The sequence below is a fragment of the Pelecanus crispus genome, chromosome 2 (assembly GCF_030463565.1).
Source record: "Pelecanus crispus isolate bPelCri1 chromosome 2, bPelCri1.pri, whole genome shotgun sequence".
In the NCBI taxonomy this organism is placed as follows: Eukaryota; Metazoa; Chordata; class Aves; order Pelecaniformes; family Pelecanidae; genus Pelecanus; species Pelecanus crispus.
Genome location: NC_134644.1, coordinates 55,893,252 through 55,915,988, shown reverse-complemented (window position 1 = coordinate 55,915,988; position 22,737 = coordinate 55,893,252). Strand labels below are relative to the sequence as shown.

Genomic DNA, 22,737 nt, shown 5'->3' with positions numbered 1-22,737 from the left:
TATGACAGCTCTACCACTCTTTCCATCTGTCCTTTTTGATGTGTGGGCTGCAGTCCACACACTTGCTGTATTGTACAATTAAGTGAATCACTTGGCTGTATTTCTGCCCCCACCCTTTCTAGGTCTGCTGTTAAGTGCTGGGACCATTTGGTCTGGCTGAGAATGTAGTTGATTCTGCAGATGATACCTCCTTTATTTTATGGGTGGCTCAAAGAAAATCCTTGAATATAAAGCAAACAATATCTAGGCAAAGGCTTTTCAACCCGGTCCATTTTCACAGATAACGTTAGAGAAGAACAAGTGATGTGTTGTGACTTCTCTTCTGTTACGTTACCCTGAGTTAAAACGCCATTGCCTTTTCCAGGGCTATTGCCTTTTTCTCATGCTAGTGTCTTTTAAACAGTCCTCTGCCTATCATCACAGCTGTATTTGGATCTTTGCTGTGCACAGTGAGATGAGAACACAACTCTGACATTATCAGTGTTATGACCATTTTTACTAGGTAAGGGCATTCTGTTGCATGGTTTGGATATTCCACCATTGAAGGCACTCAGTTTTAGGATTTTGTTTAAATAGGGGGGTGGTATGTGGCAATTAGACCTGAGAAAGAATTCTTTTTGAAATTGTGTGTGGGTAAAAATACTGTAATACTTCTATTTCTTAGGCATTAAAAGTACGGCAAGCAGACATCACCCGAGAAACAGTACAGAAAAGTGTCTGTGTTCTCAGTCAGCTGGTAAGAATGCTTGTTTAACTCCCAAAACACTTTCAAATAACATATTTAAAAATTAATTGTTTTCTATATTCTTATTTGGAACTTTTGGCTCCAAACATCTCTCCTTAAATCATTGCAGAGGGTAACAAAATACTGAAGCAAAATTGAATCAGAAGGCTATGGCATTTGAGTGAGCTGCCTTGAATTGGTATCTCCTTGTAAGAGCAGTTGTAAAGGTGTCTGCCTGTTGTCAGGGACCAGGATATCTATGTGCACTTTTGATTATTCCTAAGTGCTACTAACTTCATGTAGTAGGATTGAGGGGTTTGGCCATTATAATAACTGGAGGGAGTGGCTACTGACAACTGTGAAAGAGGTTTTAACATAGTCACACATAGACCATACTCTTGTTTTGAAGGAACATCTTGTATTTCTACCTATTTAGCAAAAGCTACTGGTCACCAGACAGGGAACAGAAATTCTTTCTGTGCTCAAAGCTGAAGAAAGAACTACTACTGGAGCTGCCCGAGCAGTGTTAAAGCAGGAAAGTATTTTTCCAGAAAGATGTTCAGTGATTGTATGGTATGTGCGAATGGAAAGAAAATAGAATTATCATCATTTAAAATGGAGTACAGGAGAAAGATGCTGTGAGTTAGCAACTAACGACTGCCCCTCCGTGAACGCTGTGTAATAATGTGTCTATATTGCAAGATAAGAATGGGAGAAGATTAAAGTTCAACATGAGTGACTAAACAAGTTTTCTTCACTTGCTTTTGTGTTTTTCTTCCAAGCCTTTGTATGGGTTACTTCAGGCAAAGCTGCAACTCATTACACATGCGTATTTTGAAGAAAAAGACTTCTCGCAAATTTCAATTCTAAAGGTAACTTTTAAGTAATAGCCACACAGAACAAAACTTTCAGTGTATGGCTATGGACTTTAGTGGTTTTAATTAGTGCTCAAATATTCCATTTGCATGGGTCATTCAGTTATTCAGCTCTTGTAATAACTTAACGTGAACTAAATGAACTACCCTAATCTGACAGCTTTCTGATTTGTAATGGAATAGAAGAACAAGCGTGATTGTCAGCCTGTATTTCTGTTGACTCCATTAGTAAAATTTTACTTTCTTTCTGGAATAAGACGTTGAAATCCTTGAGTAAGTGAATTTTATTTATTCTGGATTTTGTGTGACCATGTGTCATTAATGGCTTCTGGGTTTTTTTGCCTGTGTTCTAACTTTTATAGGAACTTTATGATCATATGAATAGTTCCTTGGGCAGTACTTTGCTAGAAGGGTCACAAGTTTATCTTGGTAAGTGACTTTTTTTGTATCAGCAGCAAAGGAAATGTTACGCTAATGAACACATTCCCTTCCTGATCTAATTTGTTTATGTGCATTAACAGATTAAGCACCAGAGGTCTGTGTCCCTGCACAGTATTCTGTTATGCATTTCTTTATTAATGGATTTAAATAAATGTCAAATAAATGTAGTGTTGCTTTCATAATAGGAGTTAGTTGTAGGTTGAAAGCCCTGTTACCTCTTGACCTTACAATCTGACAAGCAGCTGCTTGGCTGCTTTTGGGAAACAGTACCTTCTTAATTTTTAGATGGAACTATTTGATGGTGTGGGGTGCTCAAGCTTTCATCTACCTGTTATTCGGGATATCCGCCATTTGATTCTGACTCTTCCCTGTGTTTTCTGAGTGCACAGTGTAGTATTTACTTCAGTGTTTCCGTAATGCTGTGTGGCCGCCAACAGGGGAACTCGGAGCGTGACTGTTCACGTTATTATTACCTCCGTTCTAGATTGAACTCTTGCTCATGCTCAAAAGAAAGAATTTGATATGAGTTCTGCTATTGAAATAACCAGGTTCACGTAGAGTGCATAATGGGTGTTTCACGTAGAATGCATAATGGATGTCCCCCTCCCCCTGAAAAATGGTGACAAGAAGTAAGTTAGGATCTCTACTAGCTATTGAACTGTAATAATTGCTCTCTTTTTGGTATCTCAGGTCTGTCTCCTCGGGATCTTGTTCTTCAGTTTAGGCACAAGGTAGGTGTTCTCTGCTAGGTATATGAAGTACAGCACTTATTTTGTAGAGTGAAATGCTTTGTGAGGAACTGAAAAATAAACATGAGCTAGGACTAAGATGTCTGTTTCCAAAGTACTTCTGGTTACAGCATCCTGATTTCCCTTCCCCTTCTGTGTATGTAACTTCAGTGAAAGTAAGCTCCAGACTGAGAAGCTTTGTCTGCTGGATTCCCTGGAGACTTCTAGGTTTGTGTGATGCTTCTTTAGTCCCATCCCAAAGTGCAAGTGGTATCTCAGTTATGATCTTGTTTCTATTTCCTGCTTCTTATGAGATGAATGTGATAGAAGAATATTGCTGAAGTCCATGTAGGCACAACTTAGAGCATTTTTCCCTGTGTCTTGTAATTTTTGTAGCTTCTGCATCGTAGAACCTGAGGGGACTTGCACCTCTCCTTCTTTTTCCTAATGACTATTGAAATTGAGTGTGTATCCTATAACTAAGGTACAAATAGCTTTTAGAATCTTTTATTAACTGAGAGGCATCAAGGAAACAAATTCAAGAATCTGGATTTCATGGTGTATTTGCACCTGGCCGGTAGATTTTTGGGGTAGAACTCATTTTTGTTTAACTTCCAATGTCTGCCATTCATGCCCCAGAAGCACCTGTGTTTTTTCTTTGAGTGTAGAGGGTCTGGACAGCCACTTCTGATCTAGGTGCCTGAAATTAGGTGAGGTGAATGCTATTCTTGGTATTTTGCTGAATTCTTTTCTGTATTTCTGTAAAGGAACTCGTTTTATGTTTATGCAGTTTACTATTTTTTTAAAATCCTGGAATTGCACAGCATGTTCTTTCTGATAAGCTTTGTGTGATTCAAATTACACAATTCTTGTTTGTGCAGGTTTTTCTTTGTGCATCTCAAATGATATTTTAAAATGAGTGCTCAGGTGGAGAAAGGGTATTGCAACACTGGTTTTCACTAGTCAGATGTATTCGATTGTTTGACAGTTATGCAGTGATTGACATGAAATCTTGAATAAGAGATTGTGTTTGCACAGTACTTTTGATAAATGGCACTGGTTCACTCACCATGTTTTTCCTTTTTGTGTTTTTTCAGGTCTTAATCCTTTTTAAATTGATTCTTCTAGAGAAAAAGGTAACGTTTTGTAGGCTGAGGCAGGTAATTAGAAATACAATTGTTAAATTTGTTTCACATGAAGTTATGTACAATATACTAGTGAAAAACAAAGTAAAATAAAGTAAAATAGAAGTATACTTTGCATCCATATATAAATTGGGAAATTATGCTAAAAGTAACTGCTGTGTGTTGATGTATAAATTTGCCTCCACTTCTGTTCTGTCCACACTCCACCTTATTAATAGCTGTCCCAGCCAGAGTAAGTAAAATGTGATTAAATGTGAGTGGAGAAACTTAGCATATTATGAAAGATAGGAAAGAATACACATAGTGCACATAGGTACCTGTGTGAAGGAACCAATAGGAATGCTGGTACCTAAAGGGGAGCATACAGCTTTACAAGGATTCAGTAAGTACAACTTCTGGTTCGGGCTTTAAATTGGCATACCAAAGGAAATGAGTGCTAGAAGTGTCCTTCAGACCTGAATTGCCTGGACACCTGCAGGAGACAACGTAAAGAGCCGTATCTGTTAGGTCAGGCTGAACTCAGATTATAAATTGGTAAAAACTTTTGAATTCTAGGCTCGGTGTTTTCGCTGGGCTATCTTACTGCCTCAGAAGCAATGCTATCTTAGCAATTTAAGTGGAACATGCAAAATGTACAAGCAGATGTGAAATAAAAGGTACATTTGTTTTCTTCTGTGTATGTATTAATACCCTGGAACAAGAACTTTCAGTGAAATGACTATGTATCACCTCCCAGACACAGGGATTTTTTTTGTTTGGTTTTTTAAATTTTTGTTTGAAGTTTTGTTTCAGTTTCCCAAATGTCACTTTTTCTTCAGTGAACCTGCTACGTTAAAACCCAGCTTCTTCAGTGTTGAGAAGGAGCATTAGAATTTCCAGTTAGCTGCATCTGGCAAGTTAGTAGGACTTAATCTGTACGATATCGAAACATTTGTGGTTTTTTTTTTAAAGTCTATATCCAAGGCCTAGGTATCTTTTGTGAGACAGTAAATACAGCTTTTAAAAACAGAAGTAGCAGCTTCTCGAAAGCTATTGCACTTGTCACTTAATTCTGTAAGTTAGATATACCTTGACAGTTCTAAGTATTTATTGATGAGAATAAATGCAGTTTCTGCATTAAAGAGCCATATGCTAAAGACTGCTATATTAAAGGCTATGCAGAAGGTACACTTGAGAAAATATGACTATGACATAGTAGGAGTACACATATAGAAATGTATGTAATCATAGAATCATAAAATCGTTTAGGTTGGAAAAGACCTTTAAGATCACCCAGTCCAACCATTAACCTAACATTACCAAGTCCACCACTAAACCAATTAAGGGTATAGTAGCAATTTCATGTTTCCTGGCTTGGTGGCTGGATTATCTATAATGAAAGTGAAAACTAGGAATCATTAAGATTGGAAAGCGCCTCTAAGATCATCATTCCAATCATCAACCCACCACCACCATGCCCACTTGTTGTGGTTTAGCCCCAGCCAACAACTAAGCATCACGCAGCCGCTCGCTCACTCTCCCTACCCTGATGGGATGGGGGAGAGAATCGGAGGAGTAAGAGTGAGAAACACTCCTAGGTTGAGATAAGAACAGTTTAATAATTGAAATAAAGTAAAATAGTAATGATAATAACGATAATAATAATAATAATCATATACAAAGCAAGTGATGCACAATGCAATTGCTCACCACCTGCTGACTGATACCCAGACAGTTCCCGAGCAGCGATCACTGTTCCCTGGCCAACCCCCCCCAGTTTATATACTGAGCATGATGTCACATGGTATGGAATAGCCCTTTGGCCAGTTTGGATCCACTGTTCTGGCTGTACCCCTTCCCAGTTTCTTGTGCACCTGGCAGAGCATGGGAAGCTGAAAAGTCCTTGACTAGCAAAAGCAGTACTTAGCAACAACTGAAACGTGTGTTATCAACATTCTTCTCATCCTAAATCCAAAACACAGCACTATGCCTGCTACTAGGAAGAAAATTAACTCTATTCCACCCGAAACCAGGGCACCACTAAACCATTTCCCCAAAGTGCCACGTCTACCTGTGTTTTGAACACTTCCAGGGATGGTGACTCCACCACCTCTCTGGGCAGCCTGTTCCAATTCTTGACCACCCTTTCCGTAAAGAAATTTTTCCTAATATCCAACCTAAACTTCCCCTGGCGCAGCTTGAGCCCATTTCCTCTTGTCCTATCACTAACTACTTGGGAGAAGAGACCAACACCCACCTCGCTACAACCTCCTTTCAGGCAGTTGTAGAGAGCGATAAGGTCTCCCCTCAGCTTCCTCTTCTCCAGACTAAACAACCCCAGTTCCCTCAGCCGCTCCTCATAAGGCCTGTGCTCCAGACCCTTCACCAGCTTCGTTGCCCGCCTCTGAACACGTTCCAGCACCTCAATGTCTTTCTTGTATTGAGGGGCCCAAAACTGGACACAGTATTCCAGGTGCGGCCTCACCAGCGCCGAGTACAGGGGGACAATCACTTCCCTGCTCCTGCTGGCCACACTATTCCTGATACAAGCCAGGATGCTGCTGGCCCTCTTGGCCACCTGGGCACACTGCTGGCTCTTGTTCAGCCAGCTGTCAACCAACACCCCCAGGTCCTTTTTGGCCAGGCAGCTTTCCAGCCACTCCTCCCCAAGCCTGTAGTGCTGCATGGGGTTGTTGTGACCCAAGTGCAGGACCCCGCACTTGGCCTTGTTGAACCTCATCTAGTTGGCCTCGGCCCATCGGTCCAGCCTGTCCAGGTCCCTCTGCAGGGCCATCCTACCCTCCAGCAGATCAACACTCCCACCCAACTTGGTGTCATCTGCAAACTTACTGAGGGTGCACTCAATCCCCTCTATATACAAGCTTTTTCCCAAAAATAACTTGGTGTGTTCTGAAAGTCTACCATGTTGTTTGTTTGTTTTTTAAAACCATAAGTGGAAAAAATATTTTCCAGTTAAGATTTTGTGAAGTATCTCTACTGATCTGTTTAAAAACTTATAATGGCGTTTCATCAGGTCAGTTCAGCATTTGGACATATATAAACAAAGTAATTTAGTGAGCTACAGTTCTTTTCTGAAGCTGCTCAAACCACAAGACATAAATGCACAGGAAAGGGGGAGAGGGAAGGTTTCCCAAGCATGTTCGTATGACTCAAACATACAAAATTGTTTTGAAAATAACTGGATGCTTATTGAATAAACCTGCAGGTTGCTTTGTTTTTGTTTTTCCCTAAGCTCAAACAGGAAGACAACACTTGCAATTTCAAAAGGAAGAGTTTTGGTTTTCTGGCACTGCCTGTTTTCTGGCAGATGTTAAGGTTCCGGAATAACTGTGGGAATCTGTATGTTAAAAGACCTTAAATATAATACGCAAGAAGCTACTAGTAATGCCAATTTTCCTTGAGCTGAAAAATGCCTGAATGCCACAGACTGATTGCCTTTAATCCTTAGCAATTTGGTTGATGCCTTTCCACAGGCTAAAGGAGTTTTTTTTCGCCTCTCAGCTGTTACTAGGCTGGAAGACTATTTCCAGATGGTGATCATTTGCCTTTTTGCTGCCAGAACCACCCAGTTTGCTGATGTAAATGTTGTAGGCCATATGACAGGGTTGGGAGGGGTGAGGAAGTGTGCACCCATATAGATGGAAAGATGGCAGAGGGACTTGGTGGAACAAATATAAAAAAGTACTTGGCTTAAGTAGTATACCCAAACAAAAACCTAGACTGGAATAGATTTCTTGAAAACAAGGTGGTACTTAATAGACTTAATTATTTTTGTAGGCTTAAAAATAAGTTTGGCTAGGAATATATGGTATCTGAGAATCTAAACCTGGAGGGGTATCATAGGGTTTCTGTTGTAGTTCATTGGTATTATATCATGCATCTTTTTATACATGCATTATAGAGCAGCATCTTAAAAGAAGTTAGACTTTTTCATTCCCATTGGAGTCAGCTGAAATTTTTTTCCTCAGATGAGCTGCTTGTTCTTCTCATCATGCTTTTTCTGTGGCTGTTGCAATTTCAATTCACCTATCTTGAACACAAGAAAATTGTACAAGGTAGTATACATAGTTATTTCTAGCTGAGGTACCATTAATTGTTTGGTATGTGTTAGGACTGCACAGGTCTTTTTCTTGGTTCCGTCAATTCACTGGTTTGTAGACCTGCAAATAGTAGTGGAACATGAGTTATTATTCATCAGTCACTTCTAAAGTGCCTTCCTTGCTTACAGCAGTTTTTCATTAAATCTAAGTCCACAAACTTGCACTTTTAATTTCATCATATACCTATTAAACTGGCCTGCAAAGTCATCAAGTTAGATCATTCTGTGTTCCTTTGCATTGTTGATTCCTTGTAATGCTCATGTTTTTTTTTATTAGTGTTGTGCTGCTTGAGGATGTAAAAATGGCATTGTTAAACAAGCTGACTTTCATGGAGTTTTTTTGGTTTTGGGTTGGGTTTGTTCCCCTCCCCACCCTGCCTTTTCCTCCCCACTGAAGGCCTGTCTTGGAGGAACTCCAGTAGTAATATTCAGTCTGCCTTGTGTTTCTTCTTTCATTGCTAGCCTTTGACACACCCTTTTGAACTCCTAACTGATTTACTAATCACAGTCTCTCTGATTTAATTAAGGATATTCTGTTTTCCCATGCCTTAAGTGCTTTACCAAAGTTAGTATCAGTTGTGTCTTCTGTTTCCAAAAAATCTTTTTTTTTAATCATAGGAAGATACCTGTAATAAATGCATGCTGCATTTATCCTGTTTTTCATTTATCTGTATATCTGTAATGTATTTTCTTAGGAGAGATGTTTTTGCATAGGTTTTTGTCAGAATCCTGGAATGGAGATTATTTGGCCTCTTTGATTTATAATGGAGATTTTAATGCACTACAAATGAACAAGAATTTATGCGGCGTGCCAGGAACAACTTTTTTCTGTCTATCATTCAGTAACTGGATCCTTTGGGGAAAAAAATCTGAATGACTGACAGAAAAATCTGAATGATTGACAAGTATATATTACACACATGTGTTTATATAACATATCTATTACAAATATTATAAAATACAAGGATACAATAGACATATTTAAATATTTACTTTGAACTGTTGTAAGAGCTTTTGTTGGTAAGCAGACTTCCTAAAATAACATAAAAAGCAATGCCTTGAATAGTTTGCATGTGTTCTATCTTTGTCATGCTTAAGTGTAACTTTTATTTTTCTCATTCTCCCCTCCCTAATTCCCCTTTCCTCTCTTGCACGCTTTCTTCCCCCCATTCCCCTCCCTTCTGCCACCAGGTCCTGTTTTATATTTCTCCAGTAAATAGATTGGTGGGAGCTCTGATGACTGTCCTGTCACTCTTTCCTGGTAAGAAGAGAAGTTTGGACTTCTTTTTATATGCTTTCTGATAATAACTGAGAATGGCTGTACTGTTTCATTTGGAAAACAACTTATGTAATAGTAGAGTTACATTGGTATGTTGCCTGTGAAATGGGTGACTTGTGTGCATATCCATGTACTAGGTACATATCTCCTAATACTTACTACTAGCACTCTATGGGTTATTTCTTGTGCTTAATTGGACCCACTGGATGTTCTGTATTGCCTGTGGGTAACATAGATGGGACCCTGAATAGTCACACATTCCTGTCAAGTTCCTTAAAACAAAAATACAAACCTCTCTCTTCCTTCTACATGTGCTTTCCAAAAAAAGGGAAAAAAAAAAACCCAAAACCCAAACAACCCCAAAATCCCTAACCTTGCTAATTCTTAGCTTCTAACCAGTCTTCTCAAAAAAGTTCAGGCAGATTATTTAGGAGTGAAAGTGTGGGTTTTGGTTTTGGGGTCTTTTTTTAACACACCCCACATGCGCCCCCCCCGCCCCCAAAGTAGCATTTTAAAATATGTGATTTCCATTATGCGCACAAGAGCACTTTGTTCATTTTCTTTAACAAAAGTCACTTAAATTTCTATTGAGATGCTTATATTCATGCGTACTGTCATTTTCCAGGTATGATTGAACATGGTCTTATTGACTGCTCACAGTATAGACCAAGAAAGAGCATATCAGAGGATGCTGGCTTGCAGGAAAGTACGCAACGGTTAGATGACTGTGTTTCTGTGTCTGCTGCTGATACTTCAAATACAAATTTAGGAATGGGAAAGGGAGGCAGGAAGATGGCAGGAAACCATTCACTGGAAGGTCAAAAAGCAAACGTGCCTCTCTCCCAGTTGGAGAAGACTTGCAATGGAGCTCAGTCCTCCAATGGCACTGTGCAGCACTTGAAAGTTCCTTCCCGCACTTCTCCAGCGTCCTCTGAAAGTGACTGGGAGACCTTAGATCCTAGCATTTTGGAGGATTCTAATTTGAGAGAAGGACGACGTGAAAAGACAGCATCGGAACAGGCTGAAAATCTTCTGAGCGAAGGCATGAGCTCAGGAAGCCTTCCAATCACTGTGCAGCCCCAAGCAAACACAGGACACACAGTGCTTGTTCCGGGACTGATATCTGGGTTGGAAGAGGACCAGTATGGTATGCCGTTGGCTATTTTTACAAAGGTAAACATGCTGTTCGTGATACCTGGTAACTCACAGACATCTGTTTCTAAGAAGTGGCTAATAATTTTGGTTATCCAACTCCAAATGGACAGTAGGGTACTACAAAACATGTAAGTACGGTCTCTGGCAAGTGACTGTGTTCCTAGGCAGGTGGAAAGCGTGAGTGCACGTCTGAGAGGGGTGTGCGTATGCACGCGTGCATTCCACTTTTGTTTCATATGTATACTTACATACTGTTTGTAATTCTACATGATGGTAACCTGCAACCCCACTGTGGTTAATAAATGGTGTGTATCAGTAACTACTGTTTTCTTTTACTCTGAAGAATTGTTGATCTGACCTATATGAGGTAAGATCAGAGTACTTAAGAAGTGTTTAGGTACCTGAATCTAAACTAAGATTCTGAAAACTGTGTCTTAGCTGACACCTAAGCCTATGTTTTCCTCTTTTAATTTATATATATATGTATTTATAAATGTGTATGTGTGTGTATATATATACACACAAAAAATATAAATACATAAATAAATACATACACATATCACGCTCTCTCCCCCCCCCCCCCCCCCCATATTTCACCCTTCTTTACATGGTAACTCTTCCTGGTTGTCTGTGGCTCTTTCCCTGTGCATGGTGCTGAGCTGCTGAATTTTAAACTTGCGCTGATGCCTAACTGAACCCCAGGTACTCCAGAGTCTTTTTAAGGACTTTGATGGGTGTTGTCAGATAACAAGCAATACATTTACTAGGGCTGGTTTCCCATAAAAAACAGGGAAAATGCATCCCTTTTAAAGATACTTTTGTCAGTAAAAGAAGTGATATAATACTTTTTTGGTTGTTTGTTTTTAATGTAATAGCCTTCTAGATGAACATTTGCCCAGAAAGCAGATGAGGTTCAAAGTGGTGTTTCTTCCTTTGGAGATGCTTATTTGCATTTATTTCCTTGCTGAACATTGTATTTGATGATTGTGTTTGAGCTTCTCACAATAACTTTCATTGGAAATGATATGCTATGTGAGCCCAAGTGAGCAGCTCAAACGTCATTGCCCTGTATTGCCTCACATCACTGTTAGAAATGCTTTTTCAACAAAGATCTGCAGTCTGGTGTTTGTCCTTACGGTCTGTCTAATGAAAATAATAGCCTGTAGTTCTGTTGAAAATACTAGATTGAAAGCAAGAAGAAAATAATGGGTAAGGGCGCCTACAAGTGCAAACTTAGCTTGCTACTAAGCTTATAAAATGGAAAAGTAAACAATTTTAAGGAAGCTGACAGTTTCTACATGTTTACTTTCTCTTCCACAAAGACACTTTTCATTTGAGTTCAATGTAATTCAAACAGAAAAGGCTTTACATCTCTTAAATTATCATAAAAATGTGATTCGAAGTCATAGTTTAACCACTTACTGGAAAGTTTAAATCTCTTTTAGAGCTCTCATCTCAGGGTTGTTTTATGCCATGCCATGGAAAGACTTAATAAATCTGACAAATTTGAATGGGAGGAGATTTTGCCAGATGGCATAATACCATATCAAAGTACACCGGAGCATAAGGGAAAATGGGTTCTTTAGTATCAGTTCTGTAAGATGTAATACTAATTTAATTTGCACTCTTTTAAAAAGAATGGAACACGTTCACAGAAATAGAAGTTGCTATACTTACAGACAAATGTGAATTTGGGAACTGACACTTGATACTTTAAATATTGAAGGATTTCCAAGGCTTTGCTACTAGAGTATACAGTAATAAAACCTTCCTTTGCCAGCTTCTTAAGCCATATTTTTTTAAAATTTTCTATTTTAGGTTGGTGATTCCTTTCAAAGCACCGTTGTTCCTTTGACACAGGCTGTTTGTTTTCAACTGATAAGTGCTTGTCATCTGGAAAGCCATCCCTGTGTCTAATATAACAAAAGGGAATAGTTGTGCTCCTTTCATCCATATGTTTCCAATTACCATGTACTATGTGATAAAGTGCACGTGCTCTTTGTTTCTGTCCAGTATGCCATTAGCCCTTCTGGGTTTCTACTAGTGAATAAATTGCTTTGTGCTTTATGCAGTTGAACAGCTGGAATTAGACTTCAGTATTAGGCTTCATGGGTACGTTGATGCTATATTTAAAAAGAAGATTATGATACCTACAGCTGCTTCTCAATGATCTCTCAATGACTTACCTTAAAGCCTTTTTTCAAAATGTTTAGAATTTTTTTTTTTAATTGGAATGTAGGACACTAGATTAACTTATAAGCATGGAGTGGCTAAAAAGCACCGTATGTTGCTTTCTATCCCACTCTTTCTGAAAGCAGGCATGCATATGCTTATCAAAAATTGATTGCTATCTCTGGAGTCTGGAAATCTCCACCTACAAAATGTGGATAGCAGTCTGTAGCTTTCATGCATTATGTGCCTCAGGGCTACCAGAAGACATCCTGGTATGCAAGTGGAGAGATGAATCTTTATCTCCTTTGACTCCTTGTCTCTGAACTGACTTGAGACCTCACTCTTATTTTATACTGTTTATTCTGTTGCCTTATAAACACATTTGATTCCTGTCCTTTGCATTGTATTTCACTTTCAGTCCTGAGACTGAAAGGCAACACAACCCTTTGAAAAATTTAATTCATGTAGAATCTGGTTGCTTTGCTTTGCAGATGTAAGGTAGCAAAATAACAGATAATCGTGGCTGAAATTGTAATAACCAAGGTTTGTTCTTGGTGGAATGTGCTGGCTTTTATTAGGAAAAACTCTGAATGTAGACACTTTTTTTTATTTATTTTTTTTTTTATTTTTGACCTTATGTTAATCCTCTAAATATCTCTGTTACTTTAGGGGTACCTTTGTTTGCCATACATGGCACTGCAGCAGCATCATCTCCTGTCAGATGTTACAGTCCGTGGCTTTGTTGCGGGAGCCACCAATATCCTGTTCCGTCAGCAGAAACATCTGAGTGATGCAATTGTGGAAGTATGAATATTTGCATTTGAACTTCTTGAACTGGGGTCGGGGGGGAGCAGAGGTTGCCTTTTAAATACAGCTTTAAAGTTTCACATTCATGCCCAAATTTTTAATTACTTCCCTATGAAATTCTTAAATGCAGAAGCTTATTGAATTTGTATCATTTGTTAGGATAGGATTAGATAAACTGTGCAAAATGAATTCTTGTTTTTCTGTATATTCTTATATCCAATATTTGAATTTGCAGGGCACTTCTTAATTTTTTATTTTGTTGCTGGTGTAATTTTACTTTTCATGTCATGGGCTTTTTTCATGACTTTGTAATAAGGTCTTCAAAAATAAGCGCTTGCATCTGAGAAACAGATACAGTTGGATAATAAAGCACATTGCTATTGACATTGCTATTGACTTCCTTCTGATTTAATCAAGAGGTTAAAAAAATAGTATCTAAGAAAACCACTGTATCAGTTCTAGCAAACAGATACAACTATATAATCAACATTTGGTAACCCAAGATAGCTACATATAGGTAACCAGCTTAATAAATTGAAGTGATAATCAAAGAGCATCTAGGAAAATACATGTGAGCACCAAACTTCCCCTGCCAAATCCTGTCAAATAAGCAGCTTTTCCTATATGCCAGGAAGATGATCAGATTCTGGTTATGTCAGAGCGCTATCTGACTTTCTGAGAACAGTTAATTCATTATTTCTTTGGCCATTTGCCGCTGCTTGATATTTTGGGGGACTGTGGGTTTAGATTTAGGTAGCAAAGTATAGTAGGATATTTAAGCAGTTTTATTTAGGTAACTGTTTACTTTGGAATTTACCCTTGGAATTATTTCAAACAGATAGAAGATGCTCATGTACAAATCCACGATCCAGAACTCCGTAAGATCCTGAACCCAACAACTGCTGACCTAAGATTTGCAGATTACTTGGTGAAGCATGTAACTGAGAACAGAGATGATGTTTTCCTTGATGGCACTGGATGGGAAGGAGGAGATGAGTGGATCAGGGCTCAGTTCAGTGCTTATCTTCATGCACTGCTTGCTGCTGTGCTGCAACCAGGTAGAACAGATACCTTGTCTAGGAACTGAGATGAGGATGGGTGTAATGAGCATTTGCTCTGTTGCATTAAACGTGTGCCTGTCATTGGATCTCCCTCTGCCTAACATTTCATTTTAGGCTGCTCTTTTGATTGTCCTTGGCTATCCTTGTTATTCCTTGACAAGCTTATTACTAATTCTTACTTCACAGCCTTACAGACACTTTCTTCTTTGACTGTCTCCTTCTCCTTGATTTAATTAAGCTTTCCTCATAAGTACCTGAAACCCCATATATAATGAGACTGTGTTTACAAACTTGGGTGTCTTACAGACTCTATTGCAACCTGAAGTTAATTTTGGGGAACTAATTGGATTCAGAGAGACATGAAGTTAAGTGGCTGTCTCGAGGAAGTTTTACTAGGCTGTTCCATCTCTTTTCCATTCCTGCCATGGTCTTAAGTAGGGATTCACATAAGTGAAAAGTGTCATCTAGAGGCTTTATAAGCTTGTGTTTTCTGGAGCTCAACATTCTTTGTCTTAAGTCAGAGGGAATTTTCGATGTTCCAGCCTTTTGTGCATGAATGTAACTAAAAGAATCAGTGGTTTATTTGTGGAAAATGTTTAGTTTGCCCAGCACTGACCCTGTTATTCTCATCATGATTATTCACATCAATTAACCAATTCAGATCTTGTTCTGTGGTATTTGTGAGAAAACATGGGACTGGGAACTTGATTTTAAAGTCTGGAAGATGCCAAGTTCTTTATCTGACAACATTAATATTTTAAGATTATTACCTGGTTGATACGAAATTTGTCGGGGTTTTCTGGAAACTCGTATTGCTTCACTGGCTTGCTCAAAAATTATTTCCTATACTCTTCCATGTTTTAAAGGGGATGATGTTGTTATAAGTTTACTCCACAGTAGTTCATGCTGCAGTTTTGGAGTGGATTTGGGGTTTACTGAATTTGAATGAGTAATAACATAGTACAGCAAAGCCCAGTGTACCTGACCAAGACCAATGAAAATGATGTTTTTGTTCTTAGTTGTTATGTGGCCATTCTCTCCCCTTTCCTGTCTTTGCCTAGAGAGTAAGTCAAGAGGCCTGTGCTTGGATGACTCTTTTTTTCCCAGCTGAGCTCTTTACTTAGCACTTTATAAATTAATTAAATAAGAAAAGTATTTTTTAAGCTTCTTTCTTTTTCTTTTTTTTTTTCTTCCTGGCTTTGTGTATTTGGGACATTTAAAAAATGTTTTATTATTTTAAAGAGCCCAGTTCTTAGTACTAGAGTTTTAATTGTCTTTGATTTGATAAGAGCCTGGAAAAATTTAATTTTTCTTTACAAGAATAAAAGTAATTTGTCTTGTATTACATCTCTAATGAATTGCTGCAAATTCTCATCTTTATTTTAATTTATCAGACAACGAAAAGACTTTGTCAGACTTCGGAACAGCATTTGTAGCAGCCTGGAAAAATACCCACAACTACAGAGTATGGAATAGCAACAAGCATCCAGCTCTTGCAGAGGTAAATTCTAGGTAAGGAACCTTTTTTTAAGCATTTAACATGGAAAGCTCCTAGTATGCATAGTCAGGCACACCATTCTGTAGAATTACAGTGTTCCCCTTGTTCCTGCTATAAAGCCTTGAGGGTGAAACTTTGGGGCCCTATTCTGTAAGTACAGAAACTGAGTATTTCTGTTCTTCAATACCTTACTCTAATTCTGGGCTATAGTTTTATGAAGAAAAATATATCCAGAGTCAGGAGAAGTGAACCTTGAACAAGTTGATTGTTGGCTGTCCCCAGTTATAGAAAGTTTGTCATTCCTCAGGAATTGTCCTCAGATGGTTCTGCTTCTTATTAATTGCTTCCAGGTGTCTAGGGAATAGCTGTGTCCAGGATTGTCATTGATGGGGATGGAGGGGAGCTGGCTGTTTTATATTGCATCTTCTATACTTTGGATTGTTTTATGTGTATTTTCACTCAAAGATTAGATGATGTTGGGCTTGGTAACACTGTTGGCTGTGCATGTGTTCTATGTAGCATGGGTTATTACTGTACTGCAGGGAGTTTTGTTTGCTTTTACTTTGTTAGCTGTTGTAGTCTGAGGAAGGTTTTTCTTTAGACCTACAAAGCTCTTTTGGTCTACTTCAGAGATCTTTTTTATTTGCTCTGTGTTGCTAGAAGGAGGTGCTGCTGCTGTAGCGTGAAAAGATTGTTAGTATCTGCTCTGTAGTTTTTAAGAAATCTAAGGTTGAATAGTCACTGGGACCTAGCATTCTGTAAAGTGATATAGTAGTACATCTGCAAAAGATTTTTTTTTTTTTATAAGCCACAGAGAGGAGTACAACTAATAATTGTGTGATACAGATTCATCGTGGAAAAATAAATAGTTAATGTTTTCTCGGGTTTTTTCCTCTTCTAGCCACCCGTTCCAGGGACAGTACTCTGTATCAGATGTTAAGTTAAGATTGTCACAGTAAGTATATAGTACTTTGATTTGGTTTTTCTTTTTTTTATTTTAAAGTGTGGTCAAATATTAACAACCGTATAACTGTTGTTGCAATGACTAAGCAAAATTATTTAAATTGGCCATGTACATGAAACAATACTCAGTGTTCTCCTGTAAAACATCACCACATCTAAAGACGGAATGTTTGCCTGAAATAGGGAAAAACAGTGCTAATGCAGTATTTTGTGTTTGACATTACGTAATACAGCCCTGATTTTTTGTGTTGCAATTATAATGCTTTTTTTTATTTTTAAATTGTAAACTAAAGCTGTTAAAACATTGATAAATGTTTTTCTGTATATTGACTTTAGGTCTCATTATTAGGAGAAAACAGCTTTTTTTAAATTAGCTGTTTTTTAATAGAGCATTGTTCTAAAATTCTCAAAGTTCATTGTATATGTACTGAGACATGGTTCAGTTCTTCAATTTAGAAGTTTAAAATGAGTTTTAGTTTATCTCTTACTGCACCAAACTCAACTGAACTTTTAAGCTGGTCTCAGTTCTTACCTGTAGTGTTCAAGTCTAAAACTTGGTGGTGCTTGTTATTCCCATAGCTGTTCAGCTCTAACTGAAGCCAGAATTTAGTCTTGGATTTGCAGTTAACTATCTCGTCTTGTTTGTGCACCAAGCAAAATAAGATTGTTTTCACACTTAGCTATGTTGACCATAAAACATCAGAGACTGGTTCTTTAAGATGCCTGTAAATCAGCAATACATACATGCTGCTGATTTTGCACCTGCCTGGACTGTAGACTGTTATTTTCAGTACACTGTGAGTAGACCTAAAACGTATGCTAACATAGAAGAACAGCTTGAGGAATAAAAAGGTTCAGGCTTCAGTCTGCTGAATCTTTTTGTTGCTTTTGCTGACCAGCGACAGATTAAATTTCCATGATGGCGATTGAGAATGCAAATGAATCAAGATTTATCTCAAGGTAATTGCCTTCAATAAGGTGCATGCTGATAGCAGCTCTTATTATTAATGGATGGTCTTTGTAGAAAGACTTAATTTGAAAGATGTGGAGGTGTCTATAATATTTACTTGCCCTATTTTTGTGTTTGAAAGGGGAGATACTAACTCTTCTGAGTAGCCTGAAGTCAATGTAAAAGGACCAGTAGTTCTTAGTGTGTCTCTAATAATAACTATTTTTAGAACAGTGCCTTTATTCTCCAGATGTGACTTTGCTATCAGATACTCCTTGAAATGACTTGCTTTTGCAAACTGAGCCTAAACTTGTTCTTGGTGTACTGTATTCTTTCTGCTTTTTGCATCTATGCTGAAGATTTTGAAAGTGGGAAAAGAATGTGGCATGCTGTGTTGTTAAGTTTTACATAAATGGGTTTGCAAAGCCTGAAATGTGGACTTGAAAGTTACAACTTAAAACTAAATGAGATTATTTTCAAGTGATCGCACTTGTGCAGTAGAACCGATTGCTTTTGTACTTTCCTTTCCAAATGATGGTAGTGTCTGTCATCTTTTTGCATTTCTTTAACAGAAGCATGAGGGTAAACTGTACTTGATCACAAATTTAATCTTAGAGCAAGATACAAAGTAAACTCTAGAAAAAACAGTAAGCATTACTGATCGGTCATTATTGTTTTGTTTAAAGCTTATATATTAGGGCTAAAACTTCTCAAAACTACTGCAAATTGACTTTGTAATTTAGAAGATAAATGCATTTTGGTAAACATTTAGGAAAAAGGTATAAAGCATGTTGTATAAGAATGAACCATTGGACATGTTTACTCCTGTCTTGCTGACAGTATCTTTTCTTCCTCCAAGAAGTTTGTCTAACTGATCTGTGCGGATAAGATGCATGCAGGAATTATGGGCTTGATCATATGTGTGTGTCTATATATATAGACACACACATATAAAAAAAATATATGTATGCTATATAAATCTATGTGTGTGTTGATGTATATTTTAACTATAGATTTTATTTACACCTGGAAGTAATAAGAAGTCAGTCAGCTAACAGTCTTCAGTATCTCTCTTGTTTAGCTCTGTGCAAAACAGTGAACGTGGAAAGAAGATTGGAAATGTGATGGTTTCTACTAGCCGAAATGTTGTACAAACAGGAAAAGCTGTAGGTAAGAAATTTATTTAAAACAAGCTTGCATCTAAGCCACATCTTTTTTGAAGAAGTGTCCTAGATCTCGGTTATATTTTGTTTTAATCCAAGTGTACTTTATAACATACATACAAAACAGAGCAACATTTTGATGGGTAAAGCTGCTGATTGAGGCCCTGTATATTGCGTAGTAGTGGAGAGGGAAGCAGCTAGGCCAAAGAAATTGGTGTAAATTCCTTTTCCAGTGAATGATGAGTATGGGAAGAGAGATGTTCAGGGAAAAGCTTTCATGTAGTCTGGAACTGCTTAAGACCACACCACCACCTTCTGCATTGAGCTGTTCTCATTTTTATATCAGTTTGACTGAAACTATCCAGAGCTGGTTGAAATCAGAGGAAGACCTTGTCTCAGTTTCTGCAGGCTTTGCAATAGTCTGTAATTTTCTGGAAAAGCACTTGTTGCACTCGAACATTGTCATCTGGCAGTGTGAGATAATGCGAGTTCACCCATTGAAGAATCTGATGGTTGTTCTGCAGTAGCTTTGCCAAAAATTGTTTAGCTTCATCTTTTATTCCATTGGAGTCTTTCTACTCCTTTTGCAGTTGTACGCTCTGGCAAGGAGTGCCTTTTGGCCCTAAGTCTAGCAAGCCTTCCAGGGCAAAGGACAATATAGGCCATTTCTACTGAGCTACTATGTTTGAGTTCTTTGAATATTTTCTGGCACAGACTCTGTACTTGGATTTTAAATCCCAAATTGGACAACGGATTGCGTGATTTTTTTTTTTTAATTTCTTTGTAGTAGCTTAGCAATGATAACACTACACTATTGACCTCCTTTCTTTTGTTTTGTAATGCAGGTCAATCAGTTGGAGGAGCCTTCACAAGTGCGAAATCAGCTATGTCATCGTGGTTTTCCACTTTTACACAGTCAACCCAAAGCCTCGGGGACTAAATAATGGTTTTGCATAAATGCTGCTGAATATTTCAGGTGCAATGCTTTCTCTGAGCTGTAAAAAGACCGCTCCAAAACACAGGAGTGGAGATTAACTACCCAGGACCAAAACAAGGTATATGTTGCTTGCAAGCAGGTGTGGAATGTTGCCATTCAGTTTCACTAGAAGTATAGAAGAATGGTGAGTGTCTCCATACAATGGGATGGTATTTGCAGTATATTGGTTGTATTTAAAATGACTACTTTTCTTTAAAACTGAGCCTTTATAAAGACATTAGCAAACAGGGCTTGTTGCAAGCCAAATGTGTTTGACTTTAGATTTGTACATTTTCTTGGATGTTGAAAATATTTATGTAAACTAGTTATATTTTTCAATCCAAATAGCCAAATGTTTGTGAATTCTTGTTGGAAATAAGCAGAGTATAAATACTGATTCCTCTTTCAGGTTGGATTTGAGAGCATCTCTGAAAAAAGTATACGGTGGAAACCCTTAAAGGGTTCCAAGCCAGGTGGAACTTCCTTGCTTTTACCTGCAAACTAGAATTGGCAGGGTGCAGAGTAAGACTGTGGCTGACTTAAGGGTTTTTTTTTCCTTTCTCCTCTGTAGCCATGTACAGTTGTTTGCGTTAATCTGTCTCTAGCTCTCTTTGTGTCCCCAAATCTGTGTGACAGTTGCAAAATCAGTATTTTCTTGATGTTATGCAGTAGGCCTTCATAACTTCACATATGTTTTGGCTGTGTTTTTACCCTGGGACATGAATGGGATTGCAGTTGGAGAGATCTCTTCAGGAAAAGTATTACAAAACAATTCTCCCAAATTGGGATTGGATCATAGACAGTTTTGTGAGGTCTTCCTCTATTAGGATGTAATTACACCATCAATGTAGTTACATACATATGAATACAAAGTAATGAAAATGCCTAAAACTAGCACAGTAGCAAACTCTTCATGGCTTTTTTTTTTTGTCAGTAAAGTTATGAAGACTCTTCCAAACGAAAATCAGCTATATTGATTTTCTGTGTCAACTCAGGGAATGTTCTGTTTGGATAACTACTTTTTTCATAAGGAAAGTAACACTAGAATTGAGAGACTAACTGAAACAGCTCAGTTAGTATCCTTGTGTGAAGAAATATAATAGTTTATATGAAAAGATGTGGCATAGTGCTGTATTTCGTATGTAACATGCATGCGGTATCTTCTGTATGCAAGCATATTCCACTTCCTACATTTCCTGATTCTGAGAGATTATTTTCTGTTTCTTGCAATGTGTGTGCCTCTATATGCCTTCTAATATCCCCACGTGATAGCTGTTAACATTTTCTACATTACATTATCAAATGTTCCAACTTTCTGTAGTAAAAGGCTCTTGGTTTATTGCCTCATCAGTATCTGTCAGCATTTTGCCATGTTCTTTTCCAGGGCCAAGATTTCAAGTTATGGTTATTTCTTCTATTCCTCAAATAAAATACAGCAGCTGTACAAGAGATAAACAAGAAGATTTGAATGTCATTTGTTTTACGAAATTAGAACTTAATTTCCTTAGGTGCATTTGAAAGGCTAATAGAAAAGCCACACTTGTATCACATAGTTACTGTCCAACAACTTAGTTTTCAGTTCTATTGATTCAAACAGCAATTCGAAAACACAGGATCTAGCTTAAAGCCTTCGTTAATTTTTTTCCAGGACAAACTAGATAGAATGGCCATGGAAAACCTGAGAGTATACAGCTAGTTTGAGTAGTTTGATTTGAGAAGGGCAAAAAAGGCCCCTAAAGCTCTACTAATGTACTGCTTCTGACATACAAGTAGAATGTATCTATAGAACTGCTACTATTGCTCCTGGTCTCTGTATGTATTTGTGTATCTCCTGAAACTTCTGATGCTCTCTTCTGTTGTATTCCACAACTCTGTAATAGACATTTCTATCTTTTCAAAGACTAAGTAATACTTGATATGCAGGAAGAGCTGTGGTGAAATAAGACTAGGGCTGCATTTATTCATGATGAAACTAGGGCTGCATATATTCATGATGAGTCCAGAGCTTTCTGATGCAGCATGCAGATAAGAAAATAATCTAAAATAATCACTTGCTTTTGTGAAATGACTAGCATATTACCTGCTGTCTGGGATTTATGTGGTCAGGCTTCATGTAGTGAAGACTGAGTAAAGGTGCATAAATGGCTTAAGCACCTATAAAAGTAACTTCAGCAACTTAAGGCACACAGGTAATTGAGGCTTAGGAGCTCACAATGGTTCCAGGAGCCAGGCAAGTGGTTGGTATTTACATGTACAAGGTATAGAAACAGGACCTTCAGGGATCCCTTTTCAGTATCCTTGTCTTTGTCGCCTCCTCACCTGAGCGTCTTCTGTAAAATTCTCCTATGCCCCGAATTTGTATAACTGATTTGTTAGCTCTCTGCATTTCCCTTACTCCCACAGACTCCCTCGCTGGCCCAGGGATATGAGAAAGCTGACTCTTTCTTTTTCCTTTTTTTATTTCTTTTCTTTCTTTTTTCTTTTTTTTTTTTTTTTGGGGGGGTAGAGTGATGTGAGGAAAGGCAGAATGAGGTGCCCTCTGCAGTGCTAAGCTGATGCATGGCTGCTTGCTGCTTTGTACAGGGACTCTGTTAATGATACTTCACAGTATTTCTCTTATGGGCAAGAAGACCAGACAGATCTTTCTCTGCAGTCTTTTTCCCCACTGTCCCAGCTGTCTCTGTTGTGGAGCCAAACATACA

At 38.1% G+C, this 22,737-nt stretch overlaps 1 protein-coding gene across 1 annotated transcript in view; it reads left to right on the top strand.

Annotated features, from left to right (window-relative positions):
* AVL9 (AVL9 cell migration associated) overlaps positions 1 to 19,999 on the top strand; it is a 39,397-nt gene extending 19,398 nt beyond the window's left edge. Inside the window, exons 4-16 of the mRNA XM_075705759.1 lie at positions 665 to 736; positions 1,507 to 1,596; positions 1,962 to 2,028; positions 2,731 to 2,771; positions 3,866 to 3,904; positions 9,204 to 9,273; positions 9,917 to 10,464; positions 13,288 to 13,422; positions 14,264 to 14,483; positions 15,881 to 15,998; positions 16,886 to 16,939; positions 18,978 to 19,066; positions 19,905 to 19,999. Coding sequence (XP_075561874.1) covers positions 665 to 736; positions 1,507 to 1,596; positions 1,962 to 2,028; positions 2,731 to 2,771; positions 3,866 to 3,904; positions 9,204 to 9,273; positions 9,917 to 10,464; positions 13,288 to 13,422; positions 14,264 to 14,483; positions 15,881 to 15,998; positions 16,886 to 16,939; positions 18,978 to 19,066; positions 19,905 to 19,999 — 1,638 coding nt within the window. The remainder of the gene's footprint in view (positions 1 to 664; positions 737 to 1,506; positions 1,597 to 1,961; positions 2,029 to 2,730; positions 2,772 to 3,865; positions 3,905 to 9,203; positions 9,274 to 9,916; positions 10,465 to 13,287; positions 13,423 to 14,263; positions 14,484 to 15,880; positions 15,999 to 16,885; positions 16,940 to 18,977; positions 19,067 to 19,904) is intronic.
* The last annotated feature ends 2,738 nt before the right edge of the window (positions 20,000 to 22,737 follow it).